The sequence below is a fragment of the Plecotus auritus genome, assembly GCF_963455305.1.
Source record: "Plecotus auritus genome assembly, chromosome: 9".
Lineage (NCBI taxonomy): Eukaryota > Metazoa > Chordata > Mammalia > Chiroptera > Vespertilionidae > Plecotus > Plecotus auritus.
This window is the reverse complement of record NC_137783.1, coordinates 29,113,128-29,139,429: the sequence shown is the minus strand read 5'-3', so window position 1 is coordinate 29,139,429 and position 26,302 is coordinate 29,113,128. Positions and strand designations below refer to the sequence as shown.

Genomic DNA, 26,302 nt, shown 5'->3' with positions numbered 1-26,302 from the left:
TTGAGAATATTAACAGATGGATACTGTGGCTGAACTTGTCAGCAAAAGAACACTCTTAACTTGTACATGGTGTGGAAAAGAAGACTATATACACAGAATTTTCAAACACTTATAAGTTATTCACTGTCCATAAATATAAAGAGTGAATCTATATGGACAGTGAATCTAATTTATAAGTGTGTGAATATTCTGTATATACAGGTAAATAAATATAGTTAGCAAATTACCGTAATATTTCTTAAAAATGAACTTACTTTCTCTTTAAAGAAGAGATTACCTTGTTAGATACTGTTTTAGAATTTTCAAATAAGGTTAAATCTATTTTAAATTACATTAAAACATTGAGTAGTGGTTTTATTTACACATTATGTGTACATTGTTTCATTTTAGATTTTATGGTGGCAGTATACACTCTGGAGCCAGCCTGCCTTGTGTTGTAATCCTGGCTCTGTCCCTTAGTGTCTGGATGACTTTGAATAGGTTATTTAAGCCTCTTAATCTGTAAAATAGAGATGATGGTAGCTAGTCCCATAAAGTTTTTCCCCAGTAATAAATGAGATAATGCAAGTACCGGCCACATTGTAAGTACTTAAATAGTAGCTGCTTCTCTTAAAAATTATAATTTCAGATTATCCATGTATTAGAAATTATTTGTATTTTCACTAATGGGAGGAGCATTGATCATAACTGAATTTCCTCTGTTTTGGATATGTTAGAATATTAATTGATTCAAGCTCTGAATATTATTTAAAATAGGGAATATTCCTTTAAGAGCTCTGAATATATGTATATATATGTAACATGTCTGTAATTTTGCTGTTTCATCATAAATAGAATATAAATCTCTGCTTACTCATACTATTGACCAAACAAGTTAATTATGCTAATCAAAAAGTATTTGCTGGCATACTAAAGTGGAAGTTTTAGGATAAAAATGTTATGATACTAAGTTTTCTTTAGTGTAAAAGATAGGTCAATTAAAGTACATTTTTATTCACGAAGAGTAATCTGTGCCTCAAATGAAAGAAAACTTAATATATGATACAAGAGTTATCTAAACTGTTTATCAGAAAAGTCAGAAAAGGTATATTTCTTAGCATTTCTTTTTAAGTTCAGATTTTGGGGAGAGTCCTGCAACTTTGAATGCCAGTTACATTTATTACAATACAGTTTACACTTAATCTGGCAGTGCATTAATACAGCAGAGGAATTTACATTTAGGTTTCAACTGTTGTATCATTGTGTCCCATTTTCACGTTTAGTCAAGATTCTCAATATAGCCCTAACCGGTTTGGCTCAGTGGATAGAGCGTCAGCCTGCAGACTGAAGGGTCCCAGGTTCGATTCCGGTCAAGGGCATGTACCTTGGTTGCGGGCACATTCCCACTAGGGGGTGTGCAGGAGGCAGCTGATTGATGTTTCTAACTCTCTGTCCCTCTCCCTTCCTCTCTGTAAAAAATCAATAAAATATATATATAAAAAAAGATTCTCAATATAATTTTAGGCCCTAGAAATTGGAAGAAATAGCTAAAGGATTTTTCTTCTTCATTTATTCTTACCTGGTATGGAGAAGATTGAATAAGCTTGAGATCTGCCTAGTAAAGACTATTATGTATCCATAAAAATAATTCCCCCCCCCCCCCCTTTGCCTATTCTGGTCTCCCAGCTGTATCACAGTACCTCAGTATGAAGCACTTGATTATCAGTGTTTTTTTGCTTATTTGTTTGGCATTGCAGAATGATTGGTGCCCTAATTATATATTTGACTATCTGATTATGTGATTTTTAACATTTTATGTGTTGTAAAAACTGGCTACATTTTGGTACAAATCTAGGTTGTAGAATTGAACTGTGCATTTTGACATCTAGGAAAATTGTTTTCCTAGATGTCACTTCCTCACTTTGTGTCTCTCTTTAATACTACATGGACCTATATTTTGCTTTAAATCACTACCCAGAACTTAAAGTTGATTTAGTATTTTTAAAGTCCTTCAGAATAGTTTTGAACTTTATTGATTTTTGTAAATTTTCAGGCTAAAATAAAATAAGGTTCTCTCATTCTGCTATTTTTATACGTTTAATATTTCTGATCTTTTAAAGAGGATGCAATTATTTAAGATTTTAGGAAATGCATTGTGATTTGAATTAAGTATTCAAATCAGATGTATTCTTAAAATTATAAATATAGCATGCATATTCAAAGTTGCAAACAACTGCTTTAAAATATATGCAATTTTTTTCCATTTAAAATGATTTTGTTCTCATGCATAAGTGAGAATCTTTGAGTGTTCTAATTACTCTGAACTGATTGGAGATTAAATAGAACTGAAAACTTTTTCTACTTTTAAAATGAAATTTGGGGGATATTACTGAGTTGGATTTTTAGGTATTTATTTTTCAAATGCATATTTATAAATTACTCTGGGGCTTTTCTGTGTTTTTTTTTTTTTTTTTTTTTTTTGGTGTGTGTGTGTGTGTTTGTTTTAGTAAAGTGAAAACAGTGCTTTGCCAGGCTTAATTTATCTGTGTTATGAAATTTAACATTTTTATTTAATTATTTAGAAACATGAAAAATGAGGATTTAAATCAGAAGGATCTTTTTCTTTTTCTTTTTTTTAATATGTTTTTACTAGAGGCCCAGTGCACGGAATTCATGCACGGGCGGGGGGGGGGGTTTTGTCCCTCAGCCCAGCCTCCACCCTCTCCAATCTGGGACCCTTCGAGGGATGTCCGACTGCCCGTCGAGGCCCGATCCTGGTGGGATCGGGCCTCAATGGGCAGTCGGACATCCCTCTCACAATCCAGGACTGCTGGCTCCCAACTGCTTGCCTGCCTGCCTTCCTGATTGCCCGTAACTGCTTCTGCCTGCCAGCCTGATCACCCCCTAACAACTCCCCTGCCAGCCTGATTGATGCCTAACTGCTCCCCTGCCAGCCTGTTTGCCCCTAACTTCCCTCCCCTGCAGGCCTGGTCACCTCTAACTGCCCTCCCCTGCAGGCCTGTTCACCTCTAACTGCCCTCCCCTGCAGGCCTGGTCCCCCCCAACTGCTCTCCCCTGCAGGCCTGGGCCCCCCCCCCCAACTGTCCTTCCCTGCAGGCCCGGTCACCCCCAACTTCCCTCCTCTGCCGGCCTGGTCACCCCTAACTGCCCTCCCCTGCAGGCTTGATCATCCCCAACTGCCCTCCCTTGCAGGCCTGGTCCCTCCCAACTGCCCTCCCCTGCTGGCCATCTTGTGGTGGCCATCTTGTGTCCACATGGGGGCAGCCATCTTTGACCACATGGGGGCAGCAATCTTGTGTGTTGGAGTGATGGTCAATCTGCATATTACTATTTTATTAGATAGGATTGATTTTTAGATAGAGAGGGAGAGAGATAGAAACATGGATGACAGAGACACATCCATTGGCTGCCTCCTGCATGCCCCCTACTGGGGATCAAGACCACAACCTGGGCATGTGCCCTGACTGGGAATCGAACCTGGGACCTCTTGGTGCATGGGACGACACTCAATCCACTGAACCACACCAGCTGGGTGGATCTTTTTCTTGATGTAACAGAATTAGCTAGCATGTATCCTGGTTTGTATTTGTTTGTTTTTTTTTAAAAATCAACAAAGCCTATTTATTTATTTGGGTAGAGAGAGAGAGACATCAATTTGTTGTTCCACTCATTCATGCATCCATTGGTTGACTCTTGTATATCCCCTGACTGTGGATCAAACCTGCAACCTTGGCATATCTAGACGATGCTCTAAACAACTGAGCTACCTGGCCAGGACAACAATGCCTTTTCTTAAAAGCTGATTATCAACTTGTTTGATTTGGCAAAGGAAAAAAGAGGCAACCTAAGAAATAGGACAAGCATTACTTTCCTCTTTTCTTTTATAGTATAGCTCTAGTAGAATCAGTAATTTGTTAAAAGCTGGTGGAAGATTGAGCGCAAAGAAGGATGCAGGGTTTTGGGGCACTTGGTGGAGTACTTTTCTGATTCTGTTCCATCAGTAGTTCTCAAACTTTAGGAGTATCAGAATAACCTGGAGGGCTTGTTAAACCATAGATTACTTGTGGCACCTCCAGAGTTTGTGATTCATTAGGTCTGGGTTGAGGCCTGAGAATTTATTTTTAACAAGTTCACAAGTGATGCTGATGCTGGTGGCTGGGGATCACACTTTGTGAACCACTGTATTTCATGATGATCTGTTAACCAAATTCTTGATGTGTTACCTCCTTTAGGTTAATGTAATTTACACATATATTATCTCTTTAAATCTCTAACCCCTAAATAGTTCAGCATGATAAATATTATCCTGATTTTGTAGATGAGGCAATGCGTTTAGAAAGGCAGTATAGTGGGGTGGGAGAATAGATTTGGGAATCAGTTGGACCTAAAATCTAGCTTAAATCCTTGCTTAACCACTTTATCAGTTGTGTAATAAAAGATACACTATACCTTACTGAACCCTAGTTTCCAGGTCTCTAAGGATTGTGGTAAAAATCCTCAATATGTGGGATGGATTTCTAGGCTTATTGGAAGTGTAGAGTAGATGTTTTCAGAAATTGGAAACTAGGGGTGGATCACCCCCTTCCACCTTGTCTGGGCATTTGTCAATGTCCAGACATTTTTGGTGGCCATAGCTGGGAGGTGGGGGGAGAGGGGGTTAAGGGGCTAGAATGCTATTGGCATCAGTGGGTAGAGGCCAGGGATGCTGCTCAACATCTTAAAATGCACAGAACAGTCCCTCCCACAACAAAGAATTTTATCTGGCCCAAAATGCCAATACTGCTGTGGCTGAGAAACCCTGGTTTAAAGGTATAAAATGTCTGGTATATAAGAAGTATAATATTCAATAAAAGTCAGTATCTTTGCCCTTAGGTTGTGGTATTTAAGGTCAAATTGCTAATTAATGATGGAGTTAGGCTTTTACCATCTAGGTTTTCTGACTGCTGCTAGACCAGTATTCTTTATAATTAGAACTTGGTCCACAAAAGATATCTCTGCTGCCCTGGCTGGTTTGGCTCAGTGGATAGAGCATCAGCCTGTGGACTGAGGGGTCCCCAGGTTCGGTTCCGGTCAAGGGCATGTACCTTGGTTGCAGTCATATCCCCAGGTGGGGGGTGTGCAGGAGGCAGCTGATCGATGTTTCTCTCTCATCGATGTTTCTAACGCTCTATCCCTCTCCTTCCTCTCTGTAAAAAATCAATAAAATGTATTTTAAAAAAAAAAAGATATCTCTGCTAATAATAAAAGATTTATTTGAAGAAGGCTCATGTGTTATTAGGCTGATTGTGAAATGGTTGCTTACAAATTCTGTTAGAAAAGGCTGAAGATATTTTCAATGAACATGTATAAGTGTAATGCACTGGAAGGATGCATCATAGAACTGCTCTAACAAGATATGTATGCTTCACTTAAAAAAGGCATTAACTTTTTTTATATTGCCAGTAGTTTTTAAAGTAATCCTTTACTTGTTTCCTTTAATTATGTAGTTGTTGGGAGATATTTTGTTCCCAGTATACTTGTTTTTTGTTATTGCTTAATGCATTTTTTAAACTTAAATTTTATTTATTCTAAAGCTGCTTTTGTTACAGTCAGATATAGTGAAATTAAATGCACAGATGTAAAATGCCAAAATTTGACAAGTTATAAAAACTTCTCATATCTTTCCAGGTAAAGAAAGTAAGGTTGACTCTAAGACTCGCTGATGCATATAGTACATTCTTTTCTAGACCCTAAATTTTCTCTCAGCCTGTTGAATTAAAGTGCTTTATCTAAATTAAAAACTTGCATTAATGTGAAGTTTTTGGAAAAGTTTGGGAGAGAGTCTTAGATTAGTTCAGATATAATAAGGTGCCAAGGGAGTAACTTAGTGGATTCTCAAAAAATTTTTTGCTTTGTTTTGTTTTTAGGGCAAACATAATTACGAAAGTGTTCTAGGAATAGATGGTTTGCTATGATTTTTTTTTTTTTTGCTTGATTTTACAATTTATTTTGCCTGTCATTTTGCACAAGCAGAGTAAAATGTCAAGGCCTATTATAAACATTCTTATGAAATTTAAGTTTTGACTGAGTGTTATGATTCTTTTTGAAATTACAAGAGCTATTCAGAGATACTGATAAATTAAGTTTTTTCATTTCAAGACACATGATTAGCTTATGGTATTTATTTCAGCATATGAATAAAAAGCTCCATTTGCTTACTGTACTTAAAATTTCTTTTATGAAAACATAATTAAATAGAATTTAAAACAAATTTACCCATTGTACTATTTCTCTGCAACTTCATGGTTCCATATTAGCTTCTTGTTTTGTTCAAATGTATCTATTTTAAAATGTAATTTATTCTAGTGAACTTAAAGGATGTGTGTTTGAACAACTTCCAGAGTACCTCATAATTGCCTGAAGTAATGATTTTTAAATGGTAAAGTCATCAAAAATATTTATTTCCCTGTAGTTATACATTAAACTTGTTTCCAGTATTGAACTAATTATATATATATATTTGCTATTTTCTTTTTTTTTTTTTCAGAGTGGATTTAAGAGGGCCAATATCTTTCTAAATAGTAAGAAAGGTTTTCATGATTTTGATCCATAAAATCATAATCTGGGAGGGAGGGGAAGAGATTTACCAAAGAACTTACATGCAAAAAAAAAAAAAAAAATCTGTTACACACAAAAATAGCTGAAGTGTTAGAGCCTTGAAGCTTTATTTACTTATAGGGAAATTACTGCATATTTAAAATTTAAGCATATTTTACTTAAATGAGATGAAATAAAATTTGGAATTAAAGTGGATATAGAAGTTATTTGGATAAACTATATCACATCATTTTATACTAAAGTAGTTATAATCTATTGCTTTTTTGTCTTTAAAAAGAAAGGTATGACTCATGATGTTACTGTTCCCTGGAGCATATTTTGAGTGATATAATTTATATTTGCATAGTTACCTCAGTAATTGGTGATATTAACTGATGAAGGTTTGTTGTATATTTGCATTTATGATCAATATTAATTTTTGTGGTCAAAATTGCATGTTATGTCTGGTACTATTTGTGTCGCATATTAAAAAATTTAAAAAGTAATAATTTTAACTATATTAGTTAAAAGATAATTCTTTTTTTAAAAAATAGGTTTTTATTGATTTCAGAGAGAGGAAGGGAGAGGGAGATGAGATAGAAACATCAATGATGAGGATCATTGATCTGCTGTCTCCTGCATGCCCCCTACTGGGGATCAAGCCTGCAACCCCGGCATATGCCCTGACCCAAATCAAACAGTGACCTGATGGGTCATAGGTAGATGCTCAACCACTGAGACACTGGCCAGGCAAATGATACTTCTTTCTCAATGAATTTATTCATGTAGTTAGAATGAAAAATATTGAGGAAGAAACAAATTCTTTTATTTTTAAAACAAAATTACTTGTTAGAGTAACATTTTCCAAATGAAGAAAAATTGTTTCAATTTTTTTAAAAAAATATATTTTATTGATTTTTTACAGAGAGGAAGGGAGAGGGATAGAGAGTTAGAAACATTGATGGGAGAGAAACATCGATCAGCTGCCTCCTGCACACCTCCTACTGGGGATGTGCCCGCAACCAAGGTACATGCCCTTGATCAGAATCGAACCTGGGACCCCTCAGTCCACAGGCCGACGCTCTATCCACTGAGCCAAACCTGTCAGGGCAATTGTTTCAATTTTTAAACAAGGAAATTTTGCCCCCTTTAAAAATAAAAATTTATTTATTTTTTTAATTTAAAGAATCTATTTTTATTATTTTTTTTTTATTTTATTGGCTTTTTACAGAAAGGAAGGGAGAGGAATAGAGACCTAGAAACATCGATGAGAGAGAAACATCGATCAGCTGCCTCCTGCACATGCCCTACTGGGGATGTGCCCGCAACCAAGGTACATGCCCTTGTCTGGACTCGAACCTGGGACCCTTCAGTCTGCAGGCTGACGCTCTATCCACTGAGCCAAACCGGTTAGGGCGCAAATATGTTTTTTGAACACTCGAGAAGCAATCTAATATCTGAATAGTTTTCATAGATTAGTTGTAGGAAATCTATATAAAAGAAATAATTTAGTCACTGAAAGTGTACAATCTTGCATATCTAGGTTTTGTCCAAGGTAATCAAGATTATTTGAAATACTGTAAAATAGCTAAGGTGCTCATTATTAAGGTTGTTTTGGATTCTTTTTAATACTGAAAAGGTCACACAGATTGTGATTATTGTGTAGTGTCCAAGAACTAAGGCTTGCCATCTGTTACTTAAATATAGGGAAAAGTTAGGAAAATCTAGTGATATAAATGGTTTTGACACTTCTATTTTTGGAATTATTTATTAATTATGAGCTTTAAAGACTAATGTCAAAATTGTAAGCTTTTAAAAGAATGAAACTTAATGGTTATGCTGCTGTTTACATTTTTCTACTAAAATACAAAGATACTGGTTTGGAACTAATGATCATATAATGAAAGTTTGTCTTTTGTTAATTTACTTTATAAGATTGTTTTGATACTTAGATAGAAACATCATGTTTTAATTTGATATTAAAATTTACAAGGCTATGATAGTTTTAAACTGTAGTTTTCTTAACAGTTTTATGTATAGGAATTCATTATTATAAAACTTAATCAGGCAACTGACTTAAGTATTCCTTAAAGATTTGCTTTAAATATTTTTCAGGCTCTTTTTCTTTTCCTGCAACTCAGTTTTTGTATGTATAGTAGTAAATGAGTTTCCCCATTTAAAATTTTACTGTTGCATTTTGAGCCACTACAAAATTTGTTTCTATAATTTAATTTCTTTTTACTCCCAGGCACTTGGTATTGCCAAGTCTTTAAACTTGCTTATCAGGCTTAATAAGATCTGATTAATTAATCTACTTTGTTTTATTTATTGTTAACATTTTATTTTTTTATTGAGAAGTTTGTTTTCATGCCACATGATTGATATGATCAGATAAAATATTTCAGTTTAGATATGATTTTGAGTTTATGTTCTCAAATGCAACTTCGTTTCTGGGGCCTCTATTTTTTGTATAAGAAACATCTTGCCAATTTCAAATTAATGTCTGATGAAAGTGGATTATTTTACTAACATCAGTTTATATTATTTGTTTAGGCCTGAATTGTAGGCCATGAAAAGAATGATACCTTTTTGTATAGACAGATAATATGTACATAAATTATACTTCTTAAATTAAGAGAGGCACACATGTAGCTGAGATTTTTACTCAAATATTAAAAGTTTAAAAGTCTTTACCTATTTACTTAATAGTATATAAAGGGTGTGGTGTTAAAGAGCTCTTTTTCCTTGTTTTCGTTTCTATCCGTTACATCTATTGGTATTTTTGTCTTTCTGTATGTTAAATGTTGTTTTTTAAGTTTGTTTTCTGGTTGAAAAAGTTGACTTCTTAATTTTTTTCTTTTACATTTCAGCATAATTATTTTCTAAGATTTTTAGTATGTTCTCCTTTGAATATGAAGATTCCACAACTAACCATGATTAGTAATTGTGCTTTCCCCCCCCAATTACAAGAATTGGATTCATACAAAAATGGTGTGTCTTCAGAAATAAGCAGTTATAGGTGGCTGATTAAAATTGAGTTCTATCTGTTTAAACCAAGAAATATAGACTAACTCATATCTGTTATATTTTAAAATTGCATATTATTAAATTTTTTAAAAAATATATTTTTATTGATTTCAGAGAGGAAGGGAGAGGAAGAGAGAGATAGAAATATCAATGATGAGAGGGAATCATTGATCAGCTGCCTCCTGCACGCTCCCTACTGGGGACTGAGCTCGCAACCCAGGCATGTGCCCTTGACCAGAATTGAACCTGGGACCCTTGAGTCTGCAAGCTGACACTCTATACACTGAGCCAAGCTGGCTAGGGCTATTAAATTTTAAAACAGGATTTTTAACTAGTGTTTTAGTGTATGTAATTTCAGATATTTTGATAACCACTTATTCAAGTGATTATAAAGTTGATACAGTGATTAAAATACCTTCAGTGAGAATATGAATCATATTTTCAATGTTAGAACAAGGCAGTTACAAAATCAGTAATTTGACTGCACCAGTATAGTAATGAATGTCATTATGTATGCCTTCATATTTTAAAATCCACAAGTATTTCTAGTTCATATTGTTCTTATCCAGATTAAAATACTGCATGCACTTAGGCAAAACTACTTTTGCCAATTGGGGAAAAAAAAGAAGAAAGCAAGTCCTTTCCAAATGATTATTTGGCTTAAGGTACAGAATAGAGAGACATGATTTTATATTAAAGCTAATATAAAAGGAAGCTGTGTAACCCACACATATTTGGAGCTTTTCCCCATAAAGTAGTTCAAATTAACAGGGCTTTCTTTGAAACATAAATTTGATTGTTAGAAGTAAATTTTAAAATATTAGCAGTTTTGGCTTAATGGAAAAAAGAAAGCCAACTTGCCAGAGACACATTTGTATTAGAACCTTGTTTTCTTAGTACCTTGTGTATAGTAGTTTTTGAATATTAGAAAATTACTTCATGTTTGTATCTAAAAGATTGATACAGTTGGAAATCTTGTAATCTTTTATTTTTCAGAATGCAGTTTGCTAATATTGAATGAATTTGCCATTGAATATTACTAGGCTTTTGTTCTCAGATTAGTGACAGATCCCTTAGCTGCTTCTGTTCCTTAACTGTTTGAATGTCTTTTTTTTTTTTTCTGTGAAAGTTAATGTTTTTTCACTTTATCTGTAGACTAGCTAAAATTTAGTGTTTTAGGTAGTCACTTCTGGTAAAATAAATAAAAGCATGGCTTTTATAATAGAATGATATTACAGTAGTATCATAAATCTAACATTAAATATAAAGATTAGAGTTAAAAGATATCCCCTTATGTTCTTTATAGTAATGCTGGACCAATATTATAATTTTAACTTTTATAATCTTTCGTATGCTTATTCTGATTTTTGCTGTAGAAAATTAGAGTTAGCATTTGGCTTAGTTCAAGTATATAATGTTGACAAGTATGTCTAATGCATGTGGTTGAGCTGATAATCTTTTTGGTAGTTGTTATATAAGTTATAGCCGTATTTTTGATTTGTTATTGGTAGTCAATCTTAGATGTTTTTTAGTGGCAGCAAAACGGTAGAGAGGGGTGTGTGTGTGTATTTTAACAGCAGCAGAGTTCTGAAACAGGAAATCAGTCTTATCATATTCATCCAGAGACCTAGGAAGAAGGTAATTGTTTGGTATACTCGTTAAAACCAGTTAGTTGGGCAACCTAAATATTTAGAAGTGCTCAGATGTAGCCTTGCAGAGTTGTGGACATAATATTTCAGTATTAACAACTCTCAAGAAAAATTGATTAAATTAACTGAAGGGACTAATAGTGCCTCAGCTAATAACACTAAAAAATTGTAGGTTGGATTATAGAGTATTGCTAGCATCAGTTACTTGGTAAGATATTTTTCAGTGATTAATTTGCTTCAATTTAAATAAAGTTCAGAGTGCCATTATTGTTCCTTTAAAAAAGAATTTTTTTTAACTCTGTAATTATACTATATCTGGTTTGAAATGCTTTCAAAATTATTCTTAAATTTAAACAATTCAGTAGAAAAAAGTTAATTCTATTTCAAATGTTTGTTACTAGAAATTATCTTTCCCTGTTTGTTAATGTACATATGCACATAATTACATACTTTTAATCAGTATTTTTCTAATGTTCTGTGAGCTTTTTTCCATAAACTTGCATCTGTCAGTGGGTATTTGTTATTTTTAAAGCTATATGGGTAATATTTCATCAGGCTAACTATTATGCTTTGTGTAGGGCACTGTGTTAGGATTCTCTTCATTTTTTTCTTTTATAAACAGCACTGTTGTGAATATCTTTGCATAGTTTACTTTTGTCTTTGTTTTTTTAGAGGATAATATTAGAGTGGGATTGTTGGATTAAAAGGTACAATATTTCATAGCTCTTTATCACAGGTTGTAGATTTCTTTTTTAAAGTATATTTTTATTGACTTCAGAGAGGAAGGGAGAGTGAAAGAGAGATAGAAATAACAATGATGAGAATCACTGATCGGCTGCCTCCTGCACGCCCCCTACTGGGGATGGAGCCCGCAACGCGGGCATGTGCCCTTGACCAGAATCCAACCTGGGACCCTTCAGTCCACAGGCCGATGCTCTATCCACTGAGCCAAACCGGCTAGGGCAGTGGTCGGCAAACTCATTAGTCAACAGAGCCAAATATCAACAGTACAACGATTGAAATTTCTTTTGAGAGCCAAATTTTTTAAACTTAAACTTCTTCTAACACCACTTCTTCAAAATAGAATCGCCCAGGCCGTGGTATTTTGTGGAAGAGCCACACTCAAGGGGCCAAAGAGCCGCATGTGGCTCGCGAGTTGCAGTTTGCCGACCGCAGGGCTAGGGCATAGGTTGTAGATTTCTTGCCAAACGAACCAATTTATAGTGTTGCTTAATAGGATTACTAGAAATTCTTGCTGTTTTCCTTTAGAAAGTGAGGTCTAAACTTCTTTTTCAAAGCAACAATGTGTGTAAACATTTCAGTCCAGACGGGTTGTTATAAAAATGTAAAAAAGTTGTGAGGTTTGAATTGTTTGGAGAAGTAGAAAACTTCAGTAGAATTCATAAATTATTTGGCAGTAAGTTTTCCTTTCTGGATTGGCACAGCAAGCAGATAATTTAAAAGGTGTTAAAAAGAGCCTGGCCGATGTGGCTCCATGGTTGAGCATCGACCTATGAACAAGGAGATCACAGTTCGATGCCCGGTTGCAGGCTTGATCACAGCGTTCAGGAGGTGGTTAATGGATGGTTCTCTCTCATCATTGATGTTTCTATCTCTCTTCCTCTCTAAAACCAATAAAAATATGTTAAATAAATAAAAAAATTTAAAATATTTTAAAAATGGGATATTTAAAAAGTGTTTAAAAAAACTAAAATTTCTGCTAAAGTGAATTTAACTTAATACATTGGAATTCTTTTTATAATTTATTTATGAAAACACTGTTTAGAGTTGTTTTGTAATGAGACATTTAAACTAAAAAAGGACATTTCTAACTCATGCAATCTCAGATAATAACCCCTTATTTACAGTTATAAAGCCCTTTCATTTTTATGGATTTAAAGATAGTTCCAGATATCCCATTTGATTTCTAAAACAGCCAGTGAAGAAGTTACAGCTAGTGTTATTATCATTATTTTATAGAAATCTAAAACAAAAGTATGTGAGGCCCAGAGATATTGAGTAACTTAACCTGAAGTTAGGCTTTTAAGGTACAAAGCTGAGAATAAAATTACGTTAGTGATGATATGCATTAACTGCTTAATACAAGGTCTGACATTTAGTAAATATTTTAAATGTTCCTGTTATATCTGGCCATTCTTTATTTTTAAAATCCCTATTTTTGGGAGCATTCTTCTTAATATTTCTGTAGTTCAAGCTTGTTGTACCTTTCAATTTAGAAAATAAGATTTTAAGCTGCGTTAATTTGGTATGTACAAGAATGATATGCCTGCCGAAACCAGTTTGGCTCAGTGGATAGAGCGTCAGCCTGCGGACTAAAGGGTCCCGGGTTCGATTCCGGTCAAGGGCATGTACCTTGGTTGCGGGCACATCCCCAGTGGGAGGTGTGCAGGAGGCAGCTGATCGATGTTTCTAACTCTCTATCCCTCTCCCTTCCTCTCTGTGAAATATCAATAAAATATATTTAAAAAAAAAAAGCAGCATCTGCTATCATTATTAAAAAAAAAAAAAAGAATGATATGCCTTATATATTAGGACAAATTATTATTAAATAATGAACAATTAGCACTTTATCAACTGGAAAATTAGAGGAACTCCTATTTCTGCTTTTCTCCCTGTATGAATCTTCAATTTAGAAACCAGATCCAAACATTTACCACACTTAATAGGGAAAAATAAAATCTAGTAAGAAATAAAGTTTTTCATTTAAATGAGAAAGTCATTCAAGTCCAGAGAGTGGCTAGTATTTAAAGCATAATTTGATTAGAAGAGATAATGTGGCTATAACTGACATCCATAGAAAGTATTTGTTAAATTTAAACTTGTTAAAATTTTTGAGAGAAATGTAAACGTAGTTTCATGTCCTTTCACCTGGCCTTAAGTGTCTGCTGGTTGAGAGCACTAATGGAAAGCAGGGAAAATCTCCAGAAATTCTTGGAAAATAAAATTAAATGGTGAATTATTGGTATTTGCTAACTTGCTTTGATTCTTGTTTTCTCTTCTTAGTCTGACTTTATTCTTTCACTCTTTAAAAAAATATATTTTTATTGATTTCAGAGAGGAAGAGAGGAGAGAGAGAGAGAGAGAGAGAGGGAGGTAGGTACATCAATGATGAGAGAGAATGATTGATTGGCTGCCTCCTGCACGATCATTGAGCGCGCAATCCAGGCATGTGCTCTGACTGGAATTGAACAGTCACCTTCCAGTTCATAGATCAATGCTCAGCACTGAGCCACACCTGCTGGGCTCTTCACTCTTGCTGCTGTTTTTAGTTCAGTGTTCCTCTGGTGAACCAGGCAACTTCAGATTTGCTTTTGATGCATTTTAATCACTACCTCTGTAAATCTGTTTATCACTTTCTATTTGGCCAGTCATGTTCCGTGTATGTTATAGCTTCATGATGTTACTATAACTTACAGTTAACTAGAATTTTAGAAAAGCTTGTTATGTGATCTATGGAAATAATTTTCCTTAAAATAATTATGAGAGAGGAAAAAAGGCAGTTTTTGTTTTCTGTACTAGCATTGCATTTTAGTGTATAACTTGTTTAGGGATGAGCATATCTATGTATTATACAGAGTACAACAAAGGAACTGTTCACAACTGCTTTACTTTCAGTAATAATTAAAATAAGATTTGGTCATTAGATGAAAATTTCATATTAAATACTACTTCTTTTTCAAAAGTATATCCAGTAAGTGTTGGTTAAGGCTGTTCTGTATTACAAATCATTTTGCTCTCAGTCTTACTTGGTTTAAAATGTCTAAAAACATGTCATAAAAATTTTAATGAATGGGGAAGCAAAACAGTTATATTAGAGATTTTGTTTATTGGTATAATACTTGGCATAAGAAATATTTGCCTCAAAATTCAGCACTTATTAGTTGCTGACATCAGTTTTGGAAACGATTTTTGTCTTGTCTCTTAAATAAGATTTTAATTTTTAATATTTGATTGGTAAATCACTTTCATTTTTGCCTGCTTTCTTGAAAATTTTATATTTTCATTAATGATTTGGAAATATAAAGTAATTATAATCTTATGTGAGGCACCATGGTATAAAAAGTTTGGGCTTTGTAATTATGTACATAATGGGTTTGAATCATAACATTACTTATTGGCTTTGGGATCTTGGGCAGTTACCCAAACTTTTTGGCCCTCAGAATTTTGTCATCTATGAAATGGTAATATTGCTTCATAGGATTGTTAGGATTACATGAGAATTTATTTGGCATACTGTCTGGCACATGTTCTTTCTAGTTTATGATGGATGCCAAACTCTTGGGTAAAATCTTAAACTCTATAAATATGGAAGGTGAGAATCTGAAGCAAATGAAACCTTAAAAAGACTGAATTCCTAGATTTCTCTTTAAAGAAAGGATTTGATAGTTACCCTGCAGGAGATTGCAGGGCAGTGGATTGTTCCTCTGCAAGAGACTGCCAGGGTGATGCAGTCCTTTGACTCCTTATTTCCTGATTAAATTGAATTCCCTGCCATGGCATCCTTAAACTAGACCTAATCTTCTACCATTTCTGCTGCCTTCTCCATAAATCTTCCTGTGTGAGCTGCAATGGACTGCTCACTTTTTAAAAAAAATATATTTTATTGATTTTTTACAGAGAGGAAGAGAGAGAGATAGTTAGAAACATCAATGAGAGAGAAACATCGATCAGCTGCCTCCTGCACACTCCCTACTGGGGATGTGCCCGCAACCAGGGTACATGTCCTTGACCAGAATTGAACCTGGGACCCTTGAGTCCGCAGGCTGACGTTCTATCCACTGAGCTAAACTGGTCAGAGCTGCTCACTTTTTTTGAATATTTTACGTATTTCCATATCTCTGCTCTATACTCTGCTTCGAGTGTTGTAATTGCTCTCCTTTCTTCTGTCTACTGTCTGACTTCTTAAGGATTATCTAACATGTTACCTACTTTGTGAAACTTTATCTCTGCCCCTACAGAATTAATCCTGTTTTCTTTAGCTCTTAAAACATCTTGATATGTACATAATAAGGCCTTTGGCACAGTTGTAGGTCTCTGTGTCTGTCTTCTCTGATAAAATAAGTAACTCCTTGAGTGCAGTAGTCTTTACTTAACTTTAAATTCTCAGTGCCCCTTCCAATGTTCCATATGTGTTTGAGTGGTTAAGTGAATAAAGGAGGAGGCCAATTGAGTTTACTTTAATGAGTACTTAACATTCCCATTTATGTATAGTTATAAATAGTTTTCTTAATTAAGTTAACTGAGTTTTTTGCAAACTTATTTATTAGTATTCATAGTGCAAGAATAAATTTGAATTTAGTCCTGCTTAAAATGACTGCATTTAAAGGGGTTTTAGCCCTAACTGGTTTGTTTGTGCGAGGCAGCAGTTTAGGTGTTTACCTATGCCGCCATCTTGGTTTCTAGCCCTAACTGGTTTGGCTCAGTGGACAGAGCGTCGGCCTGTGGACTGAAAGGTCCCAGGTTTGATTCCAGTCAAGGGTATGTACCTTGGTTGCGGGCACATCCCCAGTAGGAGGTGTGCAGGAGGTGGCTGATGGATATTTCTCTCTCATTGATGTTTCTGACTGTCTGTCCCTCTCCCTTTCTCTCTGTAAAAAATCAATAAAATATATTTTTTAAAAAAGGGGGGTTTTATACTTCTGTGCTTTTTTTTTTTTATAAAGCTAAAATCAGCATTCTCACTGAAATTAATGGTTAGGCTAGGTAAGTTTGTTAGTAGAAGTAATTATTATTTAATAAGAAATAGTTATCTTGTATTAGGAAAACTTGCATGATTTGAATGGGTATTTTTTACTAAAATGTATTTAAAATTTTATAGATAGGAATTCCAGATTGGTGGTAGCTGCCACTGCTTTGGTTTTCTCCTTCTGCCTCACTTTCTTCTTTTACCATCACATTTTCTTGTCCTGGCCAGGTAGCTCAGTTGGTTAGTGTGTTATCCCCATACACTAAGGTTATGGGTTTGATCCCCTGTCAGGGCACATAGAAGAATCAACCAATGAATGCATAAATAAGTGGAACAACAAGTCGATGTTTCTCTCCCCCGCTTCCTCTCTCTCAAATCTATAATAATAAACAAAGCCCCACATTTTTTTATGTTTGTGCTCCAAGATACAGTTAAAAAGAAAAGATGGTTCATTTTCAGGAATTGTACTGCAATAGGCTTGTTTTGAACCTCTATTCTCTTCTGCTTTTTTCCCCCCCTCATGAATGGACATAAAACATATCAATAATTGACCAAGAGCTACATTTTAGGTGGGTCTACTTTATTATATGAGAACTAGAGGCCCTGTGCATGGATTTGTGCACTGATGGGGGGTCCCTCGGCCTGGCCTGCGGGGATCGGGCCAAAACTGGCTCTCTGACTTCCCCTGGGTGGTCCCGGATTGCGAGAGGGCAGTTCTTGGGTGACGCATCCTGGAGTTGGGCTCCCTCCACTCTGATTTTGGGTGTGTCACCTGAGAACCGCAGCTGCCAAGTCACCACAGCTCGGCAGCTCCTGTGTTGAGCGTCTGCCCCTTGGTGGTCAGTGTGTGTCATAGCGACCCATCGGCTGGTCGCTTAGGCTTTTATATACTAGTACATTATATATAAAAGCCTAAACAACCGTTACGACCGGTCACTATGACGCATACTGGCCACCAGGGAACAGACACTCAATGCAGGAGTTGCTCCCTGGTGGTCAGCGCACTCCCACAGCTGGCCAACCTCCCGCGGTCCCTCCTCCCTGCTGGCCTGTCCTGATTGGCCCCGATCGGGACTGGGCAAGACTGCCCCGATTGGCCCTGATCACCGGCCAGGCTGAGGAACCCCACCTGTGCACGAATTCGTGCACTGGGCCTCTAGTATACAGATAATAGATGATAGCTAATATTTGTGATGTTAAAAATGATCATCCTAATAGTTTTCTTTAAGGAATCTTTACAGAAGAACCCTTTGAGATTTGGGGTGGTTTTATGTATCTTAAAGTGGCAAGAATTGTTCCTGGCACATAGGAAATGTTATTTAAATCATAGATACTATTATTATAATAATTTTTGGGGGTAGAAATTCAACATCTAAAAAACTACATACAGAAATGATTCCTAGTTATATAGGCCAAGACAGTATTTTCTCATGATACTTAGTAAATAGACTTGAAGATAATTATAAAAGAAACACAATTTTAAACATCTATTACAGAAACAGTGCAGGTGCATTGTTCCCAAAATAGAAAATAGAAAAATTAGAAAAAATACATATTCTCACCACCTAGAGACCATTACTTTTAGTACCTTACTCTATAATCTTTTTGTGTACATATAACTATTTGGATATTTTTTAAAACATTTTCTTTCCTTTTATCTTTTACCAGGATGGATCACACTGTACATTCTCTTTTACAACCTTCCCCCCACCCATTAATGTCTACTTATTCATTTCAGTGATTTTCATTTCATCCAATACCCAGATTATATTCAAATTTATCTAGTTGGCTCAAAAATGTCCTTTATGGCTGGTTTGCTAAAACAGTATCCATAACAGCATTGTACCTGTGAACTTGGTTGTTAGACCCTTTAAGTTTTTTAAAATATATGTGTAAATATTTCTTTACCCAAAAAGAAAATGTTCTTTTATAAAATATTTTTATCCAAAACATAATGTATACACTGTTGTGCACATTTTTTTTTCTTAAATAGTCTGTAAATCTATCTAACCAGTACATAGTAATCATATGAATAGAACGTAGATTACACATACAACCTTTTCTTAATTATCAAAATAAAAGCTTTCAGTAATTTGATAATTATCTTTGGTTTGAAAATAATAGTGAAATCAGCTTAATAATGTGAGTACAGCAAGCAGAAAGTAAAAAAAATCTAGAAAAGGGCACTGAATATGGTGAATTTTGAATTGCATTTGGAAGATGAGCGGGTCCAGAAGTAGGTGGGTGGAGAACTTTAGAGATGGTCTTGAAGGGAGGCTTTAGGCAGATTAATTTGGCTCATCTGAAAGATTCCAGTCAGGAAATCCTGGGATTAGAGAGGATTGATAGAGCTTAAGAAGGAATGAGAGCTGGTATGATGGACACAATGCATAGAAATGTAGATTGTTGGTAGTTTTTTATAGTTTGATATAAGTTATTTTTAAGTGTAGATGTTTGTTGTTATGCCAACTGTAGTGTGTAACAAGGGACTAGAATAGGCATGCTAAATATTGATTACCTTGATAGGAAATGAGAGTAAGTTTCTATCCCAGTTCAGTATTATCAAGTCATAACACTAAGGGTGAGGAGATCTTAATGGTTGCCTCCATGTAATCATGTGGAATAGGAAATTGAAGTCTAAAAGGGTTAAGTGACTTGTCCAAATTATATGTCTTAAATCTGATATCCTAATTCTTAATTGTATCTACTTTTCTCTATACATGGTGTCTTATAATCAGGAAAATTGGAGGTTGTGTAAATTTTTGTTGTCTTGTTTTTAATTGGCTTTTTGGTTTTTGTTCCAAGACATTCAGTATTTGTGATTTATAAAGTCTGGGGTTTTTGTTTTCCATGTATATCTAAATACTATAGAATGGGAGCTACCTTTTACCTTAGGTACATTTTTAATGTACTAAGTAGAGGGATTTTAAAATTATTTTGCCAAATAATTTTGAGGATTTTTAAAAAGAATGTTTTTAACTATATTAATTATACATGATAGTTTATAGATAAATAAATTTGACAATTTTCATTAGCAAAGCTGTAGTGGGGAAAGCTTTCCAGATAATGTTTTAAAATGTGTACATGTACTTTTCATTGTTCCATATTTCAGATATTTTCTTAACTTAAGTACTCAGATATTTATCCAAACATTATTGCTATGGGGTTTCCTGCAGAAAGACTTGAAGGTGTATACAGGAACAATATTGATGATGTAGTAAGGTAAGAACTCTTAATTTTTAATTTTGAATATTGCTATATTAATGTATTTTCATTTAGAAAATATTTCTAAACCACCGAAAAAGATGTGCTTTGTCATGTAAACTTGATTTGGATATTATGTTGGTGTTCTATAACTATTTTTTTTAATATGTCTAATGGGCCTCAATAGGATACAACTCATTTGAATTTGATAAGAACAAACTTTTTACTTAATCAGGTGTATGTGCTGTGCTTTTGTGGACTCTATACAAAGTGCCCTTTAGTAGGTTAATGCCTGGATTCATTACACTGATTTTTATTTATTTTTTTATATTACAATCGGGGGTTAGGCTTAAAATTCTTGAGTGCATTTATTCACTTAAATATATTTATCCTAAGGTATATATAACCAATACCATGTAGTTTTACATATAGCAGTTTATAATGGGTGATAAGTATACCAAGCACCTAAAGAAGTATTTGGTGCAAAGGATCTAGAAAAAAAAATTGCTGGGCATACCAAGACTAACTTTGTCCATTTTATAATTTTGCATAATTTTCTTAGTGTAATTATCATTCAGCTCAGAACAAGGCTGAATGGAAAGGCCCATTTAATTAATTTTAATGTGTTTATGACCTAACAGTACATGGTATATTTTATGAGAGAAGGAATTTGTATCTGCTGTGTAAATAGTCTTAATATATTTTCTGATGTCAATGCAAAAATCTGTTATGAATAAATTAACTGTAAGATATTACTAGAAACAGTAATGGCTTTTAAAAGTTAAAATTTGGGTTATTCTTGAAGATTTTCAATTTAAATATTTGATGGTTATGAGAATTAAATGTTATAATTAGTTGTAAAGCACTTTTAAAGCATTATGCAATGTAGAATTCTTTTTATAATAGTTGTCTAAGTACATAAGCCTACCTATACCATTATTTGAGCTAGCCATAAGTTGTTAATTTTTAGCAATTCTTTTGAACCAAAGTATATTAATATTTCTGCAGTACTGAATTGTGTCCAGTTGGGTTTTTGTAGTGTTCACATTGTGTTCAGAATTAAATTTCAGTTTCTACAAAAACTACAAAAGAACCCAAAACTATTTTCTTTGTGGTTTCTATTAGAATATAGGTATCATACATGAGGTTGTCAGAAGTACTGTTTAAGAAACTGAAAAGAGGGAAATGAACTTGCCCTTTTCATGGGCAAGACACAGGGGAAGGATGCTTAACATTGAAGCAGTTTGACCTGGCTTAGTCAGTGATAACACATCGAGAGAAAATGCAGTGGGTGGTAGAAAAAAGAACGAGCAAAGTAAATTTTTTGATTGAGAGATGGAGAATCTGGGAAATGGGCAGTGCAGTCACCAGACATGTATTCTCTGTTGTGCAGGAGTATTTATCAGGCTTCTTTATGGCTTTGATGAACTATCTCAAAAGATGATCTACACATTACTATAATTCTGTATTCAACCAAATAATGATTCAACCAAGTCAGATTAGTACTCATACTGGGAAAAAGTTAAGATGAGTTCTGTAATCATTGTGAGGATATTTTTGTGGTAATCTGGTGTGCTAGGTTTTTCATTGTTCTCTTCTGAATGTGAATGAATTAATCTCTTTTGACCAAGTTAGTCACTGAGGCTAAATGATCCTCTTTTAGGTTACTGATAAAGTCATACATTTGATTATCAGACCTTAAATTGTAATAACTTCACCAAGAAAATACTATGCTGGGAAGTATTTTGATCTTTGATCTTTTGACTTCATAACCACTGCTTTTATGCTTCTGAATTTAGATTCACACTTTTAGTTTGTGTAACCAAAGTTGAAGCTTATTCTATCTGCTTTAATGTATCTAGTTTATTTTATCTAGCTTTTAACTTTTTCAAATCTGTTATTCTTAAAAATGTTTTATGTATATGGTTGGTTATGTAGCCAATGGTTGCTTTAGCTGACTGATCTTGTCATCTAATGGTAATGGTAATGGTAATGGTAATAGCATATAAAAATGAATTATTAACTGAGTGTAATAGTTGCGCTGTGCATATTTTTGTTTAGTCTTTATTTTAATTTGGGGGATAAATGGCTAGTAAGGCTTCGTTGGCTTCAGTTGCTTAACCCCTCCCACCCCCAAACTCCTTTTTTTTTTCTTTTTTCTTTTTTTCTTTTTTATGGAGGAAAGGCTAAACAGAGACTGGGAAAGGAAGATGTAGTTTTTTTCTGGGAGCTAAAATGGAAATAAATAGTTCCTAAGTAATTTGTCTGTTAGGATTAACCTTGATTTTCTTGATTAGTTCACACTGTATTTGGAGATAGTAGTTATAATTGGTATGTTGCTTTTGGTCCAAAGATGATAACACAGCAATGAAAAAATGTCTATTTTCTTATACCTTTTCTGTTAATGAAACTATTTCTAGTTGGATTGTGCCTAACCCTGTTATTTGGGATGTCTAAAGAATAGTATCTTTTTTTTCTAATTCCATATTTTTCCTATTATTTTCCCCCAATCAGTAAATATTATGTAGAGTTCAGACTTTGTTGTTGTACATCAGTGCCTTGAGTAAAAGAAATTCCAGTTGCAGATACCTTCATGCTTAAATTGTCCAGCATTATTTAACTGTTTTGGGATATGAATTATCATAGCAATGTGAATTTTATACTTGAGGTACTCAAAGTATATTTGTGACAAATATTTAACTTTTCCTTATTAGGTGACCTCCTAGGATCAGGAATTGATGTAAAAAAATAAACAAAAAGGGAGAGAAGGGGGAAAGTGAACCAAGGTGAAATTTTTTTACTATCCTAATTGCAAATTTTTAAGAATATTTATTTTTATTTCTTTTTTTTTTTTTTTAAATCTTCACTCGAGGATATGTTGTTATTGATTAATCAGAGAGAGAAAAGAGGAGAGAGAAAACATCAGTGTGAGAGAGAAACATTGATCGGTTGCCCCTCAACCTTTTGGTGTACGGGACAACACTCCAAGCAGGGTGCAAATGCTTTAATAAACATTCAGGATTGACATGGCAGGACAGGACGGCTCATAGAAGGGAAGTTGAAGCGCTAACTCTTCCCAGACTGTTTTTCTTTTTTTACTCTTATTACCACCTTTTATCCCCCTTCTTTCTTGCCACTAAACTCTTCCTCCGACTAGCTGGTAACAAGAAACAATGTTTTATTCAGATAATTGATTATTCTTTGATATGTATGTTAGTCTTATCTAATTTATATGTTATCTGTTATAGATCTAAGCAGTCTTTAACCAATTAATGCTTCATGTGTTTAACAGACATAGCCTGAGAACTGTTCTTTACCTAATAACATCCGGGAAATACATGCTTAAAGAGGTGAATTGGCTTTCTTACTGTAGATCTCTCGAGTGAAATTATAATATGCTTTTCTCTCCCCTTTCTTTTCCTCCCTTCTTTCCTCCTTGTCTCTTTTCTTTTGTGTATTAAATAACATATTTCTAAATTGTGTTTTATGGAGCATAATTTGGAAATGCTAAAAATGAAAAAATGCATATAACAATATTTTCCCCTAGTTTGAATTAGTAGGAAATAATTTACTTCTTCCTCTTTTATTGGAAAGATTTTAGGTGTGAAAAGATTCCCATATTTATTGTAAGGAAATGCTTAGAGCTCAGTTTTCTGATATATAGTGATTAAAAACAACATTTCCATTATCTTGTATATTATCAGTTTTTATTCATATATAAGCAGCTGTATTACAGATTTAAGAGTTCATCTTTTTTCCTGTTTTATGCAATTTTCTTATTGAAGACATTTTTCAAATATTTTTAATTATATGTTAATCTTCCAATCAACCTTAATTGTATGTCGATTTTTCAATAAAAAGGAAATGTTTTTGTTATCCCTACATTATCATCCTTTGGCTATTCAGTTAAAAAGAATTGAGAGGAGATTATTTAGAGGATTTAATGTTTAGAGATTATATAGAGAAATTATTCAAAATAAATTAGAGGAAAGTATCAATTTCATTTTTCCTTTTTAACAACTTTTGACCTCTTCTCTCATGTAGGAAATCATCAAGGAAGGTCTTTTCTGGTGTTATTATACCAGGAAATGTCTGTAGGACTTGAGTTTCCAGATTGGAAATACCTATTATATAATGCCAATTATAATAAATGAAAATAGGGCAATACCAGGTAAATTATTATGAAATTTCTCGAACACCAAAAATAATGAAAATATTTCAAAAGTTTTTAGGCTCAATTAGGAAGAATTAAGGAATATGAATGGCATCTAACTTCTTGGCAGTATAATTAAAAATAGAAGATGGAGAAAACAGTACTTTGAAAATTGTATGTTCAGTCTAGAATTCTGTATCTATATAAACTACCAATCTAGTGCAAAAGTAGGAAAACAAGATACTCAAGGACTAAAAAAGAATATATCCATGTAACATTTCTCAGGAGATTACTAGAAGATGTGCCCCAGATAAACAAGGGAATAAACCATGAAATAAAAGGGCTTCAGTAAAGAGAAGATCCAACTCAAGTGAAAAAGAAAAGTCCTGGGATGACAACTGCTACAAGCAGAAGAGCAACCAATTCTGATTGGAGCAGCAGGATAGAGGGATTCAGAGGAAGAAAGAAAAAGAACTGATAGGTTGATATTGAAGTATTTGGGGAAAAGATGCAAGAGAGTCTTAGAAAAATAGGTGACTTAGAAACAGAAAGCAATTATTAATATTTGGTTGATTTAACCCAATATCGTGATACTACCTGTTAAGAGGGATTAAGAGGAGTGAAACATATGTGTGTGAGTTCTACTGGTTTTGTAAGTCTCCTTTACTATGGCAGAAAATATGTAGGTAATTAGTAAATCTACAAGATTCAGTATCATCCTATATATTACATAGAAATGCTGAATTAAATGCCAGGAAAAGGAATCTGAGTAGTTGAGTGCGATTGCTTTTAGGAGAGAAGCAAAAATTTGGGTTTGAAGATGGATGAATAGAGATGGAGATGAGAAACTTTTTTGTGTGTGTATGATAAAATATATATAAAATAAAATTTTACCATTTTAACCTCTTAAAAATAAATATTTTTATTGATTTCAGAGTGGAAGGGAGAGGGAGAGATAAAAACATCAATGATGAGAGAGAATAATTGATTGGCTGTCTCCTGCACACCCCCTTCTGGAGATTAAGCCCACATCCTCTGCATGTGCCCTGACCAGGAATCAAACCTTGACCTCCTGGTTCATAGCTTGACACTCAACCACTGAGCAACACCTGCTGGGCCACATTTTAACCATTTTTAAGTGACACTTCAGTGCATTAAGCACATTCATATTGTTGTGCAATCATCACTGTCCATCTATAAAACTTCGTTATCATCTCATACTGAAACTTTGTACCCTTTAAACAGTAACTCTCCTTCCCTTTAGTCCCAGCCTCTGGTAACCACTGTTCGGTCACTATATATTTGACTATTTTAGGTACTGTATATAAGTGGAATCATACAATATTTTTCTTTTTGTGACTGATTTATTTCACTTATCATAAAATGTCTTAAAGGTTCATTCATACTGTGGTATGTGTCAGAATTTCCTTCCATTTTATGTATATACCATATTCTGTTTATCCATTTATCTGTCAATGGACACTTGGGTTGCTTCCACCTTTAGACTATCATATATAATGAAACCCTGGAACTACTGATCGCTTTGATGTGCACAGACCACCATGGGACAGATGTTCAATGCAGGAGCTGTGCCCTGGTGGTCAGTGCGCTCCCACAGGGGGAGAGTTGCTTAGCCAGAAGCCAGGCTCACGGCTGCCGAGCGCAGCGGCAGTGACGGAAGCCTCTGCTGCAGGCAGGTGGTAAGGAGCAAGGGGTCCCGGACTGCGAGAGGGATGTCTGACTGCCAGCTTAGGCCCGATCCCCCCGGGACATCCCCCGAGGTGTCCCTGTCTGCGAGAGGGTTTAGGTCGGGCTAAAGGGACACCCCCCCCCCCCCGCAGTGCACAAATTTTGTGCACTGGGCCTCTAGTTGTAAATAATGCTGGTGTGAACATGGGTGTAATGGTATCTGTTCGAGTCCCTTCTTTCAATTTGTTTCAGTTTACCTCTAGCAGTGGAATTGCTGAATCAAATGGTAACTATGTT

At 34.5% G+C, this 26,302-nt stretch overlaps 1 protein-coding gene across 2 annotated transcripts in view; it reads left to right on the top strand.

The window, feature by feature from the left end:
• Positions 1–26,302, top strand: part of PTEN (phosphatase and tensin homolog) — an 83,396-nt gene that overhangs the window by 5,508 nt on the left and 51,586 nt on the right. For both annotated transcript variants that reach the window (XM_080641105.1, XM_080641106.1), the window contains exon 2: positions 20,097–20,181. In XM_080641105.1, the coding sequence (XP_080497231.1) occupies positions 20,097–20,181 (85 nt within the window). The remainder of the gene's footprint in view (positions 1–20,096; positions 20,182–26,302) is intronic.